The sequence below is a fragment of the Agelaius phoeniceus genome, chromosome 9 (genome assembly GCF_051311805.1).
Source record: "Agelaius phoeniceus isolate bAgePho1 chromosome 9, bAgePho1.hap1, whole genome shotgun sequence".
In the NCBI taxonomy this organism is placed as follows: Eukaryota; Metazoa; Chordata; class Aves; order Passeriformes; family Icteridae; genus Agelaius; species Agelaius phoeniceus.
In genome coordinates this window covers 33,180,837-33,194,315 of record NC_135273.1, presented here as the reverse complement: position 1 = coordinate 33,194,315, position 13,479 = coordinate 33,180,837, and the positions used below count along the sequence as shown (strand labels likewise).

At 54.3% G+C, this 13,479-nt stretch overlaps 1 protein-coding gene across 2 annotated transcripts; it reads right to left on the bottom strand.

Annotated features, from left to right (window-relative positions):
- Positions 1-1,644: 1,644 nt before the first annotated feature.
- LOC129122891 (uncharacterized) lies at positions 1,645-13,233 on the bottom strand. 2 transcript variants are annotated; one of them, XM_077183478.1, is made up of 7 exons: positions 12,234-13,100; positions 10,817-11,288; positions 4,050-4,442; positions 3,596-3,694; positions 3,312-3,493; positions 3,010-3,110; positions 1,645-2,919 (listed from the first exon to the last, which is right to left on the bottom strand). In XM_077183478.1, exons 2-7 carry the CDS (start codon positions 10,902-10,904, stop codon positions 2,802-2,804), a joined length of 981 nt encoding a protein of 326 aa, XP_077039593.1. In that variant the 5' UTR covers positions 10,905-11,288; positions 12,234-13,100; the 3' UTR covers positions 1,645-2,801. The 2 variants fall into 2 exon arrangements, 1 of the variants encoding a protein (XP_077039593.1); XR_013183512.1 differs by lacking the exons at positions 1,645-2,919; positions 3,010-3,110; positions 3,312-3,493; positions 3,596-3,694; positions 10,817-11,288 and having other exon boundaries at positions 4,304-4,442; positions 12,234-13,233.
- Positions 13,234-13,479: the final 246 nt, after the last annotated feature.

Genomic DNA, 13,479 nt, shown 5'->3' with positions numbered 1-13,479 from the left:
TGTGCCCAGGTGGCCAAGGCCAATGGCTCCTGGCCTGGATCAGGAATAGTGTGGCCAGCAGGAGCAGGGAGGTCATTCTTCCCCTGTACTCGGCACTGGTGAGGCCACACCTTGAATATTGCGTCCGGTTCTGGGCCCCTCAGTTTAGGAGGGACGTTGAGAGGCTTGAGCGTGTCCAAAGGAGAGCAACGAGGCTGCTGAGGGGCTTGGAATACAAGCCGTATGAAGAACGACTGAGGGAGCTGGGGTTGTTCAGCCTGGAGAAAAGGAGACTCAGAGGTGACCTTATCATTCTCTTCAGCTTCCTGAAGGGTGACTCTGGTGAGCTGGGGGTCGGTCTCTTTCTCTGGGCAGCAACAGACAGAACAAGAGGACACAGTCTCAAGCTGCACCAAGGGAGATACGGGCGAGAATTAAGGAGGAAGTTTTTCACAGAAAGAGTGGTCAAATACTGGAATCATCTACCCAGGGAGGTGGTGGAGTCACCATCCCTTGATGTGTTTAGAAAAAGACTGGATGTGGCACTTGGTGCCATGATCTAGTTGAGGTGTCAGAACATCGGTTGGACTCGATGATCTTAAAGGTCTCTTCCAACCTAGAAATTCTGTGATTCTGTGATTCAATTAGTCAGCTCCCGTTGTGTGTTCACGGGGCTGGGATGGAACGGGTTAAACTCTTCCTCTGAACCAGGGTCCGTGCCCCGCTTCATTTCCCTGTGGAGGAGTTGTCAAATCCCGGGTTTTTCTCTCGTTCCTCTCTTTGGCGGCAGTCAGAGCTCGGGTTTTGCAGCGCTGGCAGAGCAGCCTCGCTCCTTTTGCTCGGCAGAGCTGCCCTCGCTCCCGGCCGGGCAGGGCTGGAGGATCCCGGGCGGGCTGGGGATGGCAGCGGGGGCTGCAGCCGGGAGAGCGGCGGGGCTGCGGGGCAGCGCCGGGGGCACCGCGGCTCCGCTCGGGCTTGCGGGGCCCCTGGGCGCGGCTGGAGGGAGGGAGGGCTCGGAGACACGGCTGGGGACGCGGCGGGCTTGGCACACGGCAATGGGCAACTGGAAAGATTCGCAATTTGTTTAAATAACTTAATTATTACCTCATTTGTATGGAGGGAATGCATGTGTACTTGAATGGTTTTGGTTTATGGTAAAAGTATTGTACAGTTTGAGTTTAACTGGGTCCCAGACGGAGGGTGAACACAGAAGTGTTATTTATAGTTGGAAACTACTTTTGGAATTAAGATTGAACTTTTGAACGCAAATTTTTAGGTTTGGCTTTGAAATATTATAAGAATTAGATCTTTAAGGAGTTTTAAGGCTTTTATAAATACCTTGGGGTTGCTTGGATATTTTGTGCTGGATTATGTTTTTTAAAGCTTGCTTGATGTTGTGTAATAGGAGACAAGATTGGCTTCTGTTCGAGTTGAGCTCATGATGCAGGTAGATAAAAGTCTTGACTGTTTGGGTTTGTTTTTTGTTTTTTTCGTTTTGTAGAAGAATTAATTCTTTAGGGTCTTGTTTCTTTGTAGTAGCACTGAACAGAAATTATTTTGAGGATTTTCAACTGCTTGAAAGATAGTTACATTATTGGGTCTTTTATAAGGAAACTACTGTTTTGTTGTTTTTTTAGTTTCTATAAAGATGGGGTAACTGAGAAGTGTTATAAAAGATTTTATTTAATTATCAGTCTCAATAAAGAATTAAGCATAAACATATAAAACTCAACGTTATTCTATTAAAAGCTAATTTGTTTCCTAATTCCTATACCTTACAAATGTTTGTCCAGCTATTAGCTTTTACACACAATAGTGTTACTTCTAACACCAATCACCTCTATTTGTACCTCACATAGTCCTATTAGAATGCATCTTTCATAGTTCTAATTCTCTAAAATATCTACTCTTTATAAAGCCATATTTTAAAACTTACTAAAACATATTTCTATCCCAATCTCTCTCAACAATATCATCTCTATTCCATAGCTTTCCTAAGTCAACACACCTGATCTCAATATTTGCATACAGATGTACAAGTCTGTGTGAGCTTTGTATCAAAGTTTAGAAATTCTTTCCAAATCCATCCCTCGCAGCTCTGGAGCAGCGAAAGCTCAGAGCAGCACCCAAGGGGCAGCGGCAGCCGGGTCTGAGCAGGGCAGGGAGAGGCGAGCTCAGGGTCCCGGGCACCTGAGCAGGGGGGACAGGGCCCTCCGGATCGAGGGGTGACAGTGAGGTGCCCCTGCAGGGGCTGCTCCCACAAGCACAGGCTCACCCCACAACCCCACAGCAGGAGAAGCTGCTCTGGGCTGGATTATGGCATTGACAGGGAATTCCCTTCCCCAAGCAGCAGCTCTGACCGTCCTCCTCCAAAGCTGAGAGAGAGAGAGCGAGAGAGAGAGAGAGAGCACCAGCAGCTGACAGACTCTTCTCCACAGTCAGGTGCCAGATGCCCAAAGTGCGATTCCTCCTCAGGACGTGTCAGCTGTTCTAACTCTGCCAAGGACAGTCCACAAGTATCATCTTCAAGCCACTTTGTGAGAATTTCCAAGATCCCAGAGACATCTGGACTTCCCATTGGAGCTTGTTGTGTCATGAGGGCAATGCAGTCACTGCAGGCAGCAGCGGTGGCAGGATGGATTGCAGAGACTTTTCCTTTGCAGCCCCAGCCCAGCGTTGGCACTGGGCATGAAGAGGCACTGAGGTGACCCTGAGAGGAAAGGCAAGGCACAGGGTGCAGCTGAGGAAGGACAGCGCTGTGCTGGGCTCAGAGGTGAAGCTGGCACTGCCCAGTGTGGAGAAGGTCCTTTCTGCAGCCCCTGTTACAGGGGAGCTGGGGCTTTGCTGCAGAGATACGGCCGCTTACTTGAGCACATCTCACTCCTGAACCTTTTCCCGTCGGCCAGGTACACACACTGGGAATTGCCGAGGACAGGAACCCTGCAGGGAGGAGCAGAGGCAGCGCTGGCTGCCAGGGGCAGCCCTTGTGCCCCTGTGCCCCCAGGCCCTGCCCGGCTCCCCGGCACTCACCGGGAGCTGTAGCTGCTGCCGTCCCCCCAGTGCAGGCGCTCGCCCCGTCTGCGCAGCCCGAGCCAGAAATCAACGTTCCCACGGAGGCGGAAGAGCAAATCCTGCCCAGGAGAGAGGAGTGGGAGCTGCCCCAGCCCCTCAGGGGGGACACGGGCCTGGGGCTCCCCCCGCACGCCGGGGCTCCTTCCCTGCAAGGCCCCGGCCCAGGGCTGCAGCCCCGGCCCTACGAGCACCGAGCCCGGCCCAGGAGCACCCCCAGGCTGCCCTCAGCCACCCCACACCGCCCGCAGCCCCTCACTCACCATGGCCTCCTCATCCTTGGCAATGGCCAGGGAGGCCCCGAGCTCGGAGCACCGTTCCTGACCCTGCTCCCAGGTGCCGTGATCCTGTGAGAAGTAGTAGCAGACCCCATTGTACCCAACCCAGCCATGGGGACAGCCCAGAAGTGACAGAGGAGTCGCAGGTGTGACTGGAACCTGTGGTGCTGTAGGGGGAAGAGGAGAAGGTCTGAGGATTGCCCTGTGCAGGGAGCAGGGAGCCCGCTCTGCCCCGAGGGGCTGGGCCCAGCCTGCTGCCCCTCCCTTACCTGCCAGCACAGCCAAGGCCACCCCCAAAGCCAGCACCAGCACCAGGAGCAGCAGAATCAGCACCGCCGTGCCCACGGGATGGCCCCTGATCCATTCACCTGGAGCAGGAAAGAGCTGCTGGCTGCCAGAAGCAGAGCCGGGCCTGCAATCTGCTCAGCCCATGGCCAGGGAGCAGAGCAGGGAGCCCTGAGCCAGTGTGGGCCTCACTCAGCTGGCAGCCAGAGAGCCAAGAGCCTGGCCACAGGCAGGGACACAGCAGTGGCCACAGGCTGCAGCAGGAGAACTGCACAGCCTTGGGGGCAGCTGGGGCTCTTGCTTCCAGCCACTGATGGGGCCCAGCAGAGCACCAGGCCTCTGCCAGACATCGGGAAACAGCCACACACCTGCCAGCCCTGCCCTTGGGAGGGGACACTGTCCCCACCCTAGAGGCCACAGGGGTGGCCCTGCACTCACCCAGGAATCTTCTGCGGTTCCTTTTGTGTTCATTCTTGGTTCCTGATATGCCCTGGGGAGCCAGGGGCTCTCTCACACTCCCATCACTGGTGCAGAATCCATTCTCCACATCTGCACTCACTGCACACTCACAAGTGGCATCCCCCTGCTTATGCCAGGTGGCTTCTTGGGCCCCAGGCAGGTGTGGAACCGCGGCTGCTGGTCCCTGCTGGGGATGCTGGGGCTCATTCGCAACTCCACGAATGGAGCGGAGTTCATTCCCGTCCTGCTCACAGCCGGCATCTCTCTGCCTGGAACAAACAGCACCTTGCTCCGGGGACTTCAGGAGTGCTGCTGGCAGATCCTTTGGGAGCTCGGCCTCGGGAACAGCTTCGCAGCCGCGCTGATGGCACCCTGAAAGGGACACGGGGAGAGGTCACTGCTGGTGCCGGCCCTGGGGGCTCAGGAGGGCGGTGGCAGCTGTGGCTGCGCTGTCCCCGCTGCCCAGAGGTGCGGCAGCAGCTGCGGAGACAAGCGCAGCCTCCGGGAGCTCTCGGTGCCCGCAGCCCCGGCCCCTGTGGCTCTGCAGCCGCTGCAGCCCAGCTCCGTGCCGGGCCGGGCGCTGACAGCGCCTGCGAGCTGCCGGCTGCTGCTGGCCCGGGGCAGCTGCGGCTCGGAGCCCGGCCCTGCCGAGGGGCAAGAAGCAGCAGCCCCGGGCTGCTCACCATTGTGCTCCGCATTCCCTGCCCCGGCGCCTTGGAGCCCGGGCACACCGAGCGTCGGCACGGCCGCTGCGGCTCCCTGCCTGTGGGAAAAATGACCTGGGAGTTTTGGCTTTCACATTTATGTATGAGCCTCTGCATGTTGTTGGTGATTATAATGATTTAGGTATAGTATCAATTCTAACTCTTTCTGTCTGGATGCCAGTGTATTATAATCTATACGTTTAAGTATGCACTGTATTACTCATAGACATAGTCGTGTAATGAATATCTATGTATCACTTATGAAAATAATAGTGTGGTGAATGTACTGTATTTTAGACCTTAGCAAACATCAGATGTGAAAAACGCTTTTATGTAACTAAAAACAGTGTAAGGCCATCCACTGACCAACCTGTCCAAGAGATAAAATAACTGTGACCAAAACCAGAGCAATGGAGGACAATTAGAGACTACCACGTTAAAATTAAGGAGAAAATACTAAAATCTTATCACAGGATGTGAAACCGCAGGATGCAGACACAAGAATAAATAAAATACATTGACCTGACACCCAGGAAGTCATGCAGATAAGAGTGTGAAGAAGTCAGACAAAGGAGTTCCCTAAACACAAGAAAGCTCAAAAAAATGTTCGGATATTGTTTTAAATACATGAATATGCATGCACCTCAGCGATGCCACAGTATAAACAGAACATTATCAGTACACCCCGGTGGGTTCTTTCACTGTTGACCGGGAGCACCCAGCGCTGGAAATATTATCCCTTTTTATCCTATTACTATTACAACCATTATTATTAGTGACTTTTCAAAAACACTAAGGAGTGAATTCCATTTTCCTCACCTGTCGAGGGGGGACCCCAGCACAAGGAATTCACCAAACCTCCCGCCCACACACACACACCACCCCTCTCCCCCCCCCCCCCCGTCCCCCCCCCCCCCGCACCGCAGCCTCCTCCGCCGGGGGCGAGGCACGATCGAGCGCGGGTCACACCTGGGCTGGAGCCGCCTCTGAGCTCCGCCACCGCCGCCTCTCCGGGCTCCGGCATGACACGAACGCGCCGCTCGCCGCCGCTCCCGTCCCCTCTTGACCAAGGCGCCGCGGGCGCTGACGTGCGGAGCGGTCTCACGCAATGGCACTGATTGGAGCGGAAGCGGCCGCCGCGGCGGAGCTCTCCGCCCACCTGACCAATCAGCGGCCGGGAGCGCAGCCACGGCGGAGCGGAAGCACCGCCCCCGAAGGGCGAGCGGGTCGGGGCGATGCCCGCGGCCATTTTGGCCCCCCCCCCGGCACTCGCCTCACCCGGAGCCCCGAGCGGGTCCCAGCTCGGCTTTTCCCTCGCTGCCGCCGGGGCTTTTCCCGCTCCTGGGGCTCGGCTTTGCCCGGCGGCTCCGGCTGGCCCCGGCAGAACTCACTCCCCCGCCGTGGCTCCCCAACCCTGCGGCGGGGCGAACCCCCGGCATTTGCCCCAAGGCCTCTGACTGACCCTGGTTACTGAAGCCTCACGCACCGTGTCCTAGAATGCCGTAAACATGGGCTGAAATGCCTTTGTAAAGTTAACCTTGTGTTTTTCACTAACTCTGATTTCACTGAGAATTGTTACCGGAGAGAGTCAAAGCTGTAAATGCAGTGCTTCATTATTATTATCATGTGCAGCACAACACAATCGAATTTCTTTAACAGAAATGCTGATAACATTTACCATATGCTATTACACTAAATACAATCTCAAGAAGCTCCCGGTTTGTTGGACACTTTGCCAAATTCTACATTATTGTGTCTTTCGGAACAATTGCACTTTAAAAGGTCTGAGTAAATTTATGGTTCCATAAAATTTGTGGCTGCCATGAGTTTTCCTCAATGTTAAATTACACAGGGTCACCATATTTGTCACACTTTTCTAATCCCTCCAGTAAATCCATCAGGCAGTTATTTCAGCCATGCTTGGTTCACATTTTCAGTGCCTTTTGGTATTAATAGCAGCAGAATAAGGTACATTTTGTAGTACCCAGGACCTTTTAAGGATATTGATTATTAGTTCAGTTCTGATTTATTTGAATATGATTTTAGTCTTGGTAAGATTAAGCAAAGTGAAATCTGAGTAATGTTAGGTTATGCTTTATTGCTCTATTGAGTTACTTTTGTTGACAGTCATTTATGTCAAGGTGGATTTCTGTCAGGTTTCAGTATTGCTGAGTTTGGACAAGGTCGAGTTTATGTTTCCACTTGAAGCCATTTTATGTTCTATTCCAATTTCATTAGGATCAGTTTTCATTCGGTATTAAAGAGGTTAACTTTAAGTTCCTTTAAGTGTACCTCTAATGCCACTGAGGTGACACTGAATTCCACTGCAATTAATTTCAAGTCCTAAGTTAATTTTGTTTAAATATGTTTCTTTACATTGCAAGATGTAGTTCTTTTCTTCTAGAGATAAGACAGATCCCACTGAAACAGCTGTGATGAAACACTGATAAGCAGCTGCTTTTGGATAGGAGAAGCTACAGCTTGTTGGGCCCGTGATCCTCTCACAGCTTGCACAGGTGTCAGTGCTGCACTGCCTGACAGGATCATTCACTGTGATCTCTTCTGTTCTATCTTCCACAGATAGCACAGGAGAGAGGCTGGTTGTTCTACATGATGGCTGTTAGCCACTGGAAGCTGTTCAGTGTTCCATTGTTGTGGGTACAGCAATGCTGGAAGAATATTGGCTCCAATTCCTGAGACAGTCACTGCTGATGGATCGGTTCCATCATGTCAATTCACTCATTTTGATAACAGGCATTCTTCATAAGACACCATTACCTTACTCATAGCTGGCTTTTCATGAACTTTGAGATATCTTTGTGTGACTATGCACAAGACATGGTGTCACTTTGGGATCTCTCTGTTTTGCTCTCCAGCTGCAGATGCCTCTCTTTGAACAGGCTGTCTGCAGCCGTTCCCTGCGCTGCCTGCTCAGCCTTTAGTCCCTTCTCTTGTTCCAGCAGGGTTGCTGTGCCTTCAGCCAGGGCTGTCTCCTGATTTTCCTGTGTTTCCAGAGTTCCAGGAGGAGATCTCTGGGCTCTGTCAAAAGCCTCATCTGAGCTGAGGTCCTGTGGCCTTTCCTGACCCTTTTGTGACCCATCCTCGTGGGCCAGGGCTGTGACCTGCTGAGGGCAAGGCTGCTCCTGCTCTGTGCCAATCACACACAGCCCCAGTTATTCTCACAGAAGGGCCTTTGCCTCAATTTAGCCTCCTAAAACGAGGGGAAATGCAGTTTCCTTCTTCAATTTCCCTCAACCAAGACCATTCTGGGGGCTTTTGCACATCTTTTTCACCTGTGAAGGTCCCTTCAAATGGAGGTGCCCCTTGATGGAACTCTTACAGTGGCACACCAAGAGGTTCCTCTCCAGGGAAGCCCTTTCAGACCAGGGGCAGCCGTGTTGGCTCAGTTTGAACCTGAAGATGATGGAAATGGGGCTCTTTCCCTCACCTCAAACAGCGCCATAAAGGGTTCCTCCTTCCATTTAAGCATGAAAATCATGGGAAATGGAGGCGCCACCAAGGGAGGCAGCCAAAAAGATGAAAAAGGTGAGTTTTCCTTCAGTTGAGACCCTGCAAATCACAGGTGAATGGGGATCCCCCCAGGTCAAACACAATCACAGAAAAGCTTTCCCCCCTCCATTTCAATCCCTTTTCTCCTTGTAATGCCCCATTCTGGGGGCTCTGGGGAGGGACTGGGGGCACTTCCCCCTCCTCACTGGTCCCCCCTGGGGCTGCTGCCCTTGCAGAGTGCTGAGGAGCTCCCTCCCAGTTCCCTGCCAGTATCCCCCCTCTTCCTGGCAAGCCCCAGCAGGGATGGGGAGAGCACTGGGCAGGAACTGGGAGCACTGTTCCTGCCCAGGGCTCCTGATTTCCCTCCCAGGGCTCCTTCCCGCTCACTCCCACTGCTCCCACTCTCCCTCCCAGTTCCCTCTGGCATTCCCTGTGCTCCCAGTTCCCTCCCAGTGTTCCCAGGATCTCTCCCACTGCTCCCAGCAGCAAAGCCCTGGGGGCACAGCGAGCTCTGCTCTTGAAGAGGCCAGACTTGAGCTGTCAGGAGAGAAAACCCGGCTGGGAAAACTCCACAGTGTCACACAGGAACAAACCCTTAACGAGGATGGGTTTCCCTTGCTGGCACAAGGAGAGAAGCAGAAATCTGACAGGAATATTCTTCATCATTCTGCCCAGGCTCTGTCAAACCCTCCAGCTCCTGCACCTCGGGAAATAACAAGTGGCTTCTAAGCAGTGCCTTTGATGTCACTGAGCATGTTATTATGGATTAATCTCACACTGGAAAGCAGCCTTCACACCCTACTGCTCTTTGCAAAGAGTTTGGAGGCTGCTGCCCAGCGAGCTCCTGAGTCTTATCTTCCTTGTCAATCTTATCAGCCCCTTGTTTAATTATAAAAACATAAATAAAATGCAGGGAGCATTGGCCCAGGGTCGTAGGACTTGCATATCTCCTCCAAAGAGAGGGAAAAAAAGAGTATTCTCCCAAACCACGGAGTTTAAAAGTTCATGTTATCTTACATATATTTTTAAAGGGAAAAGAGGAACAGTAAAATATCAATTACTGTGCCAGTGGTGCTCCAGCCTATTTCTGTTCTCTTCTTTCAATTGTAGCATCTCTAAGAAGAATTTCATAGAAAAAAGAAAAACAAACAAAAAACCAAAAAAAAAAAAAAAAAAAAAAACCCAAAAAAAAAAAAAAAAAAAAACCACAAAAAACCACCTAAAAAACCAACCAAACAGAAAAGCCCCATGGAATTAAAGCTGAAGGAGAAGCAATCTGGCTGCAGGCTTGTGGCACTGCCCTGCCTGAGTTCCTGTAAGGGAGCTCATCCCCTCTGCAGTTCCAAGCCAGATCCCAAGTCCTGAGCATCAGCTTTCAGCCTTTTGAACACTGAACTGTAAGAAAAGCTGCTGGGGAGGGCCATGCTCCAGGCACATCTGTGGCATTTCATCTCTCCGGCTCTCTCAGCTCAGCTCGGGTCTTTCCCTCTCCTTGCTGCGTTTGGCTCATGCATTTCTTGAGGGGCTGGCCCTGCACTGACCAGAGCATGAACTGACCATCAGACAAACAGCTTCTCCCACTGTGGCTCTGTCCTAAATGGACCATTTCCCAAAGGAGTTCCAGTGCCTTGGTTTCACTGACTCGAGATGGCTTTTCAAGGAACCTGCTTTGATGCACTCCATTTCTAAACCAGGAGCGCACAGCGCTCCTGCACTCCCTGCCAGGGTCATTCTTTGAGCCTTGGAGAAAGGCTTTAAAGCAGCACAGAGCTTGCTGAGCACCAACAACTTCATCCAAAATTCAAATCAACAGCATGGACAGAGCCTGACTTTAAAACCTATTTAAAAAGTGAATTAAAGAGCAGTTGCATTGCCAATTGACAAGATGAGAAAGGTTTCCTTAGCAGTTGCTGAGATGACAAATTAAGGGAGAGGACGAAGCACGGAGGGGAAAACCTTCATTTGCACAGTGGAGTTTTAACCATCATGCTCATATCTGAAGGAATTGCAGAAACCATTCTAATCTCAGGAAAGGAAAAGGTTCCTGGATATTTCTCATTTCAGCAGGAGCCTGAGGAAGCCCTCAGCACAGGAGATTGGGATAAGTGCAAGGCTGCTTTCTGGAGCAGAGGGAGCCGGGTGTGCTCCTCAAAGCCAGACCTTCACCCACAGCAGCCAGAAGGGAGAAAAACAAGGACCCAACAAAGCTTTAAGTGGGGAATGGGTTTTCAAGGGTTTTATATGGAAAGAACAAGTTCTGGGGAATAGGACCTGGAAGGTGAGAGAGAAAGGAAACAGGGAGGAAGCTGAGGCCTCTTCAGATTGGAAAAGAGAAAAGAAGGGAGGAAAATTTAGGAGGCAAGAAAAGGCTGGGCCTAAATTCCAACACAGCCAGCACGGCCGCTGTGGCTCCCTGTCTGTGAAAACGGGGGAAGCCGCCACCAGGAACTCGCCAGAACCTCTCGGCCCTCAGCGCGGCCCCTCCGCCCGCAACGAGCCCCGAGCTGGGGCAGCACCGACCGCGGGTCCCACCTGGGCTGGAGCCGCCCCTGAGCTCCGCCATCGCCTCGCCAGGCCCCGCCGCAGCTCCGGAACTAAACGAACAATCCTGCCCGCCCATTCCGCCAAAACTCAGAGCCCAGGGCGGCGTGGGAGGGGCTGCGGCCGATTCCAGCGCCAGCGCGTGGGGAGGCAGCGACGGGAGGGGCGGGAGCGGAGACTGGAAGGGCCGTGTGCAGCGGCAGTGGAAGGGAAGGGCCGTGTGCAGCGGCAGTGGGGGAGGCCAGCGCCCTCACATACCGCCCACATTCTAATAAACATTCTCCTCCATTTCCTTTTCCTTAGCGCGGTTTTTTTGGGACGGCAGCCCCCACTCGCTCCCAGCGGAGCCTTTCTGGTTCAAGCAGATCAAATGAATCCCAATTGTCATCGATTTCCACCACCTGCTATTTCTCTCCTCTTTTCGTAAACGGACTTCGCAGTTCTTTTCTTTCCTCCAACAGAGCTGGAAAGCAAAATGCTTGCCTGACCCATGGCAATCCCAGCCGCCTGCCACCGCTCCAGCCTTGTCCCTCTTTCTCTCCCCTTTACTTGGCACTATTTTCTCCCTCCTCCTCCTCTCCCTGCCAGCGGGCAGCAAAGCCATTTCACCCACTGGCACCAGCTGCCTCCTCTCCCTCGCTCCCATTTTGCCCATTCTGAACTCCTGGAGACGCCTGTCCGCGGAGCCGGAGCCGCGGTGGAGGCGGGTAATGGTGCAGGGAATGGTAGCAGGGAGTCTTGGGCTGCGCTGGGCCAGGGTCGGTGCCCGGTGCCACCAAAACCGCTCTGTGCCTCTCCTCTTCCCCCCCAGCCCGGCCGCCTCATGGCTCCCCCTCACCCGGCCTGCGAGCTGCCGGCTGCTGCTGGCCCGGGGCAGCTGCGGCTCGGAGCCCGCCCCTGCCGAGGGGCAAGAAGCAGCAGCCCCGGGCTGCTCACCATTGTGCCCCGCATTCCCTGCCCCGGCGCCTTGGAGCCCGGGCACACCGAGCGCCGGCACGGCCGCTGCGGCTCCCTGCCTGTGGACACGGAGCGGGTCCCGGTACCGAGGGCAGCGCCGAGCAGCCTCGGCCCCGGAGCAGGCAGGATGCGGCGCTTTGTGCCCGCACTCGGCGCCTGCAGCGCTCTGGGCTCTGAGGCACGTTCAACTTCAGCCTGTGCCAGCCCCGAACACCTCTCGTCCAAGCAGCGGCCCCGAGTCCGGTGCCGCACGGGCGGGAACTGTCCCGGGCACGGAGCAGCCGCCTCCGTCCCAGCGAGAGCAGCCGGGATGAGCCAGCGCTGCCGCAGTGCCTGGAGGACACAGAGGAAGCCGGCACAAAGAACTCGCCAGAGCCCCCCCGGCCCTAACCGCGGCCCCCTCCGCCCGCAATAGGCCCCGAGGCGGTGCACAACCGACAGCGAGTCTTACATGGGCTTCAGCTGCCTCGGAGCTCCCTCGCCGCATCGCCACTGCCTCAGCTCTCTGAGCACTCGAGCCGGCGAGAGGGCGGTGTGGCAGCGCTTTTGGTCCTTTTGACCAATCACCGGGCGCCACACTTCATCGGGAGCAGCGGGCGGGAGGGGGAAGGGCAGGCGCGTCGTGGAAATCACCCAACTGTGGTTTCGGTTTCTTGTACCAAAGTGAATCCGGAGCCATATTGAAAGCCAGAGGCAGGGACATTTTCAGAAGCAGAAGCCGCGCGAGGGGAGCACTCAGGTCATTCCTGTCCTGCAAAAACCTTGCTAGGAAAAGGGCCCCATGTTGTTGGCGCTGGTCGAGAACAGCAGCCCCGAGGAAGCTGCTTCTGGGGCTCTCAATAGTGAATTACGGCAGGGATTCTCGGAGTGACCTGGGCTGGGCCAGGTGCCCGGTGCCACCAGAACCGCTCGGTCCCTCTCCCCGCCGGCCCGGCCGCCTCATGGCGCCCCCTCACCCGGCCTGCGAGCTGCCGGCTGCTGCTGGCCCGGGGCAGCTGCGGCTCGGAGCCCGCCCCTGCCGCGGGGCAAAAAGCAGCAGCCCCGGGCTGCTCACCATTGTGCCCCGCAGTCCCTGCCCCGGCGCCTCACTCCCCACAATCGCGTTGTCATAGAGCCAGGAGCAGTCGGAAAAAAGAAAACATCCTGCTTGCCTAGTCGAGATCCAAGGCATTCCGGGCGTGCTGCCAGGGCTTACGAGTCACAGCTGGTGAGTGAGCTTTCCCGGAGAGGGACTTTGCTAGATCTGTTGTTTATGAATAGGGATGGGCTGGTGGGAGATGTGCTGCTTGGAGGCCTCCTGGGGCACGTGATGATGAAATTACAGTGTTCTCTATATTTGGGGATATCGGGAGGAACGTCAACAAGACTTTTACACTGGCCTTCAGGAGGGCAGACTTTGGCCTGTTTAGGAGACTTATTCAGAGTTCCTTGGGAAGCAGCCCTTAGAAACAAAGGAGTTCAGGAAGAGTGGGCATGCTTCAAAACAGAGATTTGAGGGCACAGGAACAGACTGTCCCTGTGTGCCCAAAGAGGAGTTGACGAGGAAAATGTCCAGCCTGGATGGGCAATGAGGTTTTGGAAGAATTTTGAATTAAAAGGAGGATGTATCAGCTTTGGAAGGAGGGTCAGGTTTCTCAGGAACTATTTCAGGGGGCTGCTAGGGTACATAGGAAAAAAATAATGGAAGGCCAAACTCA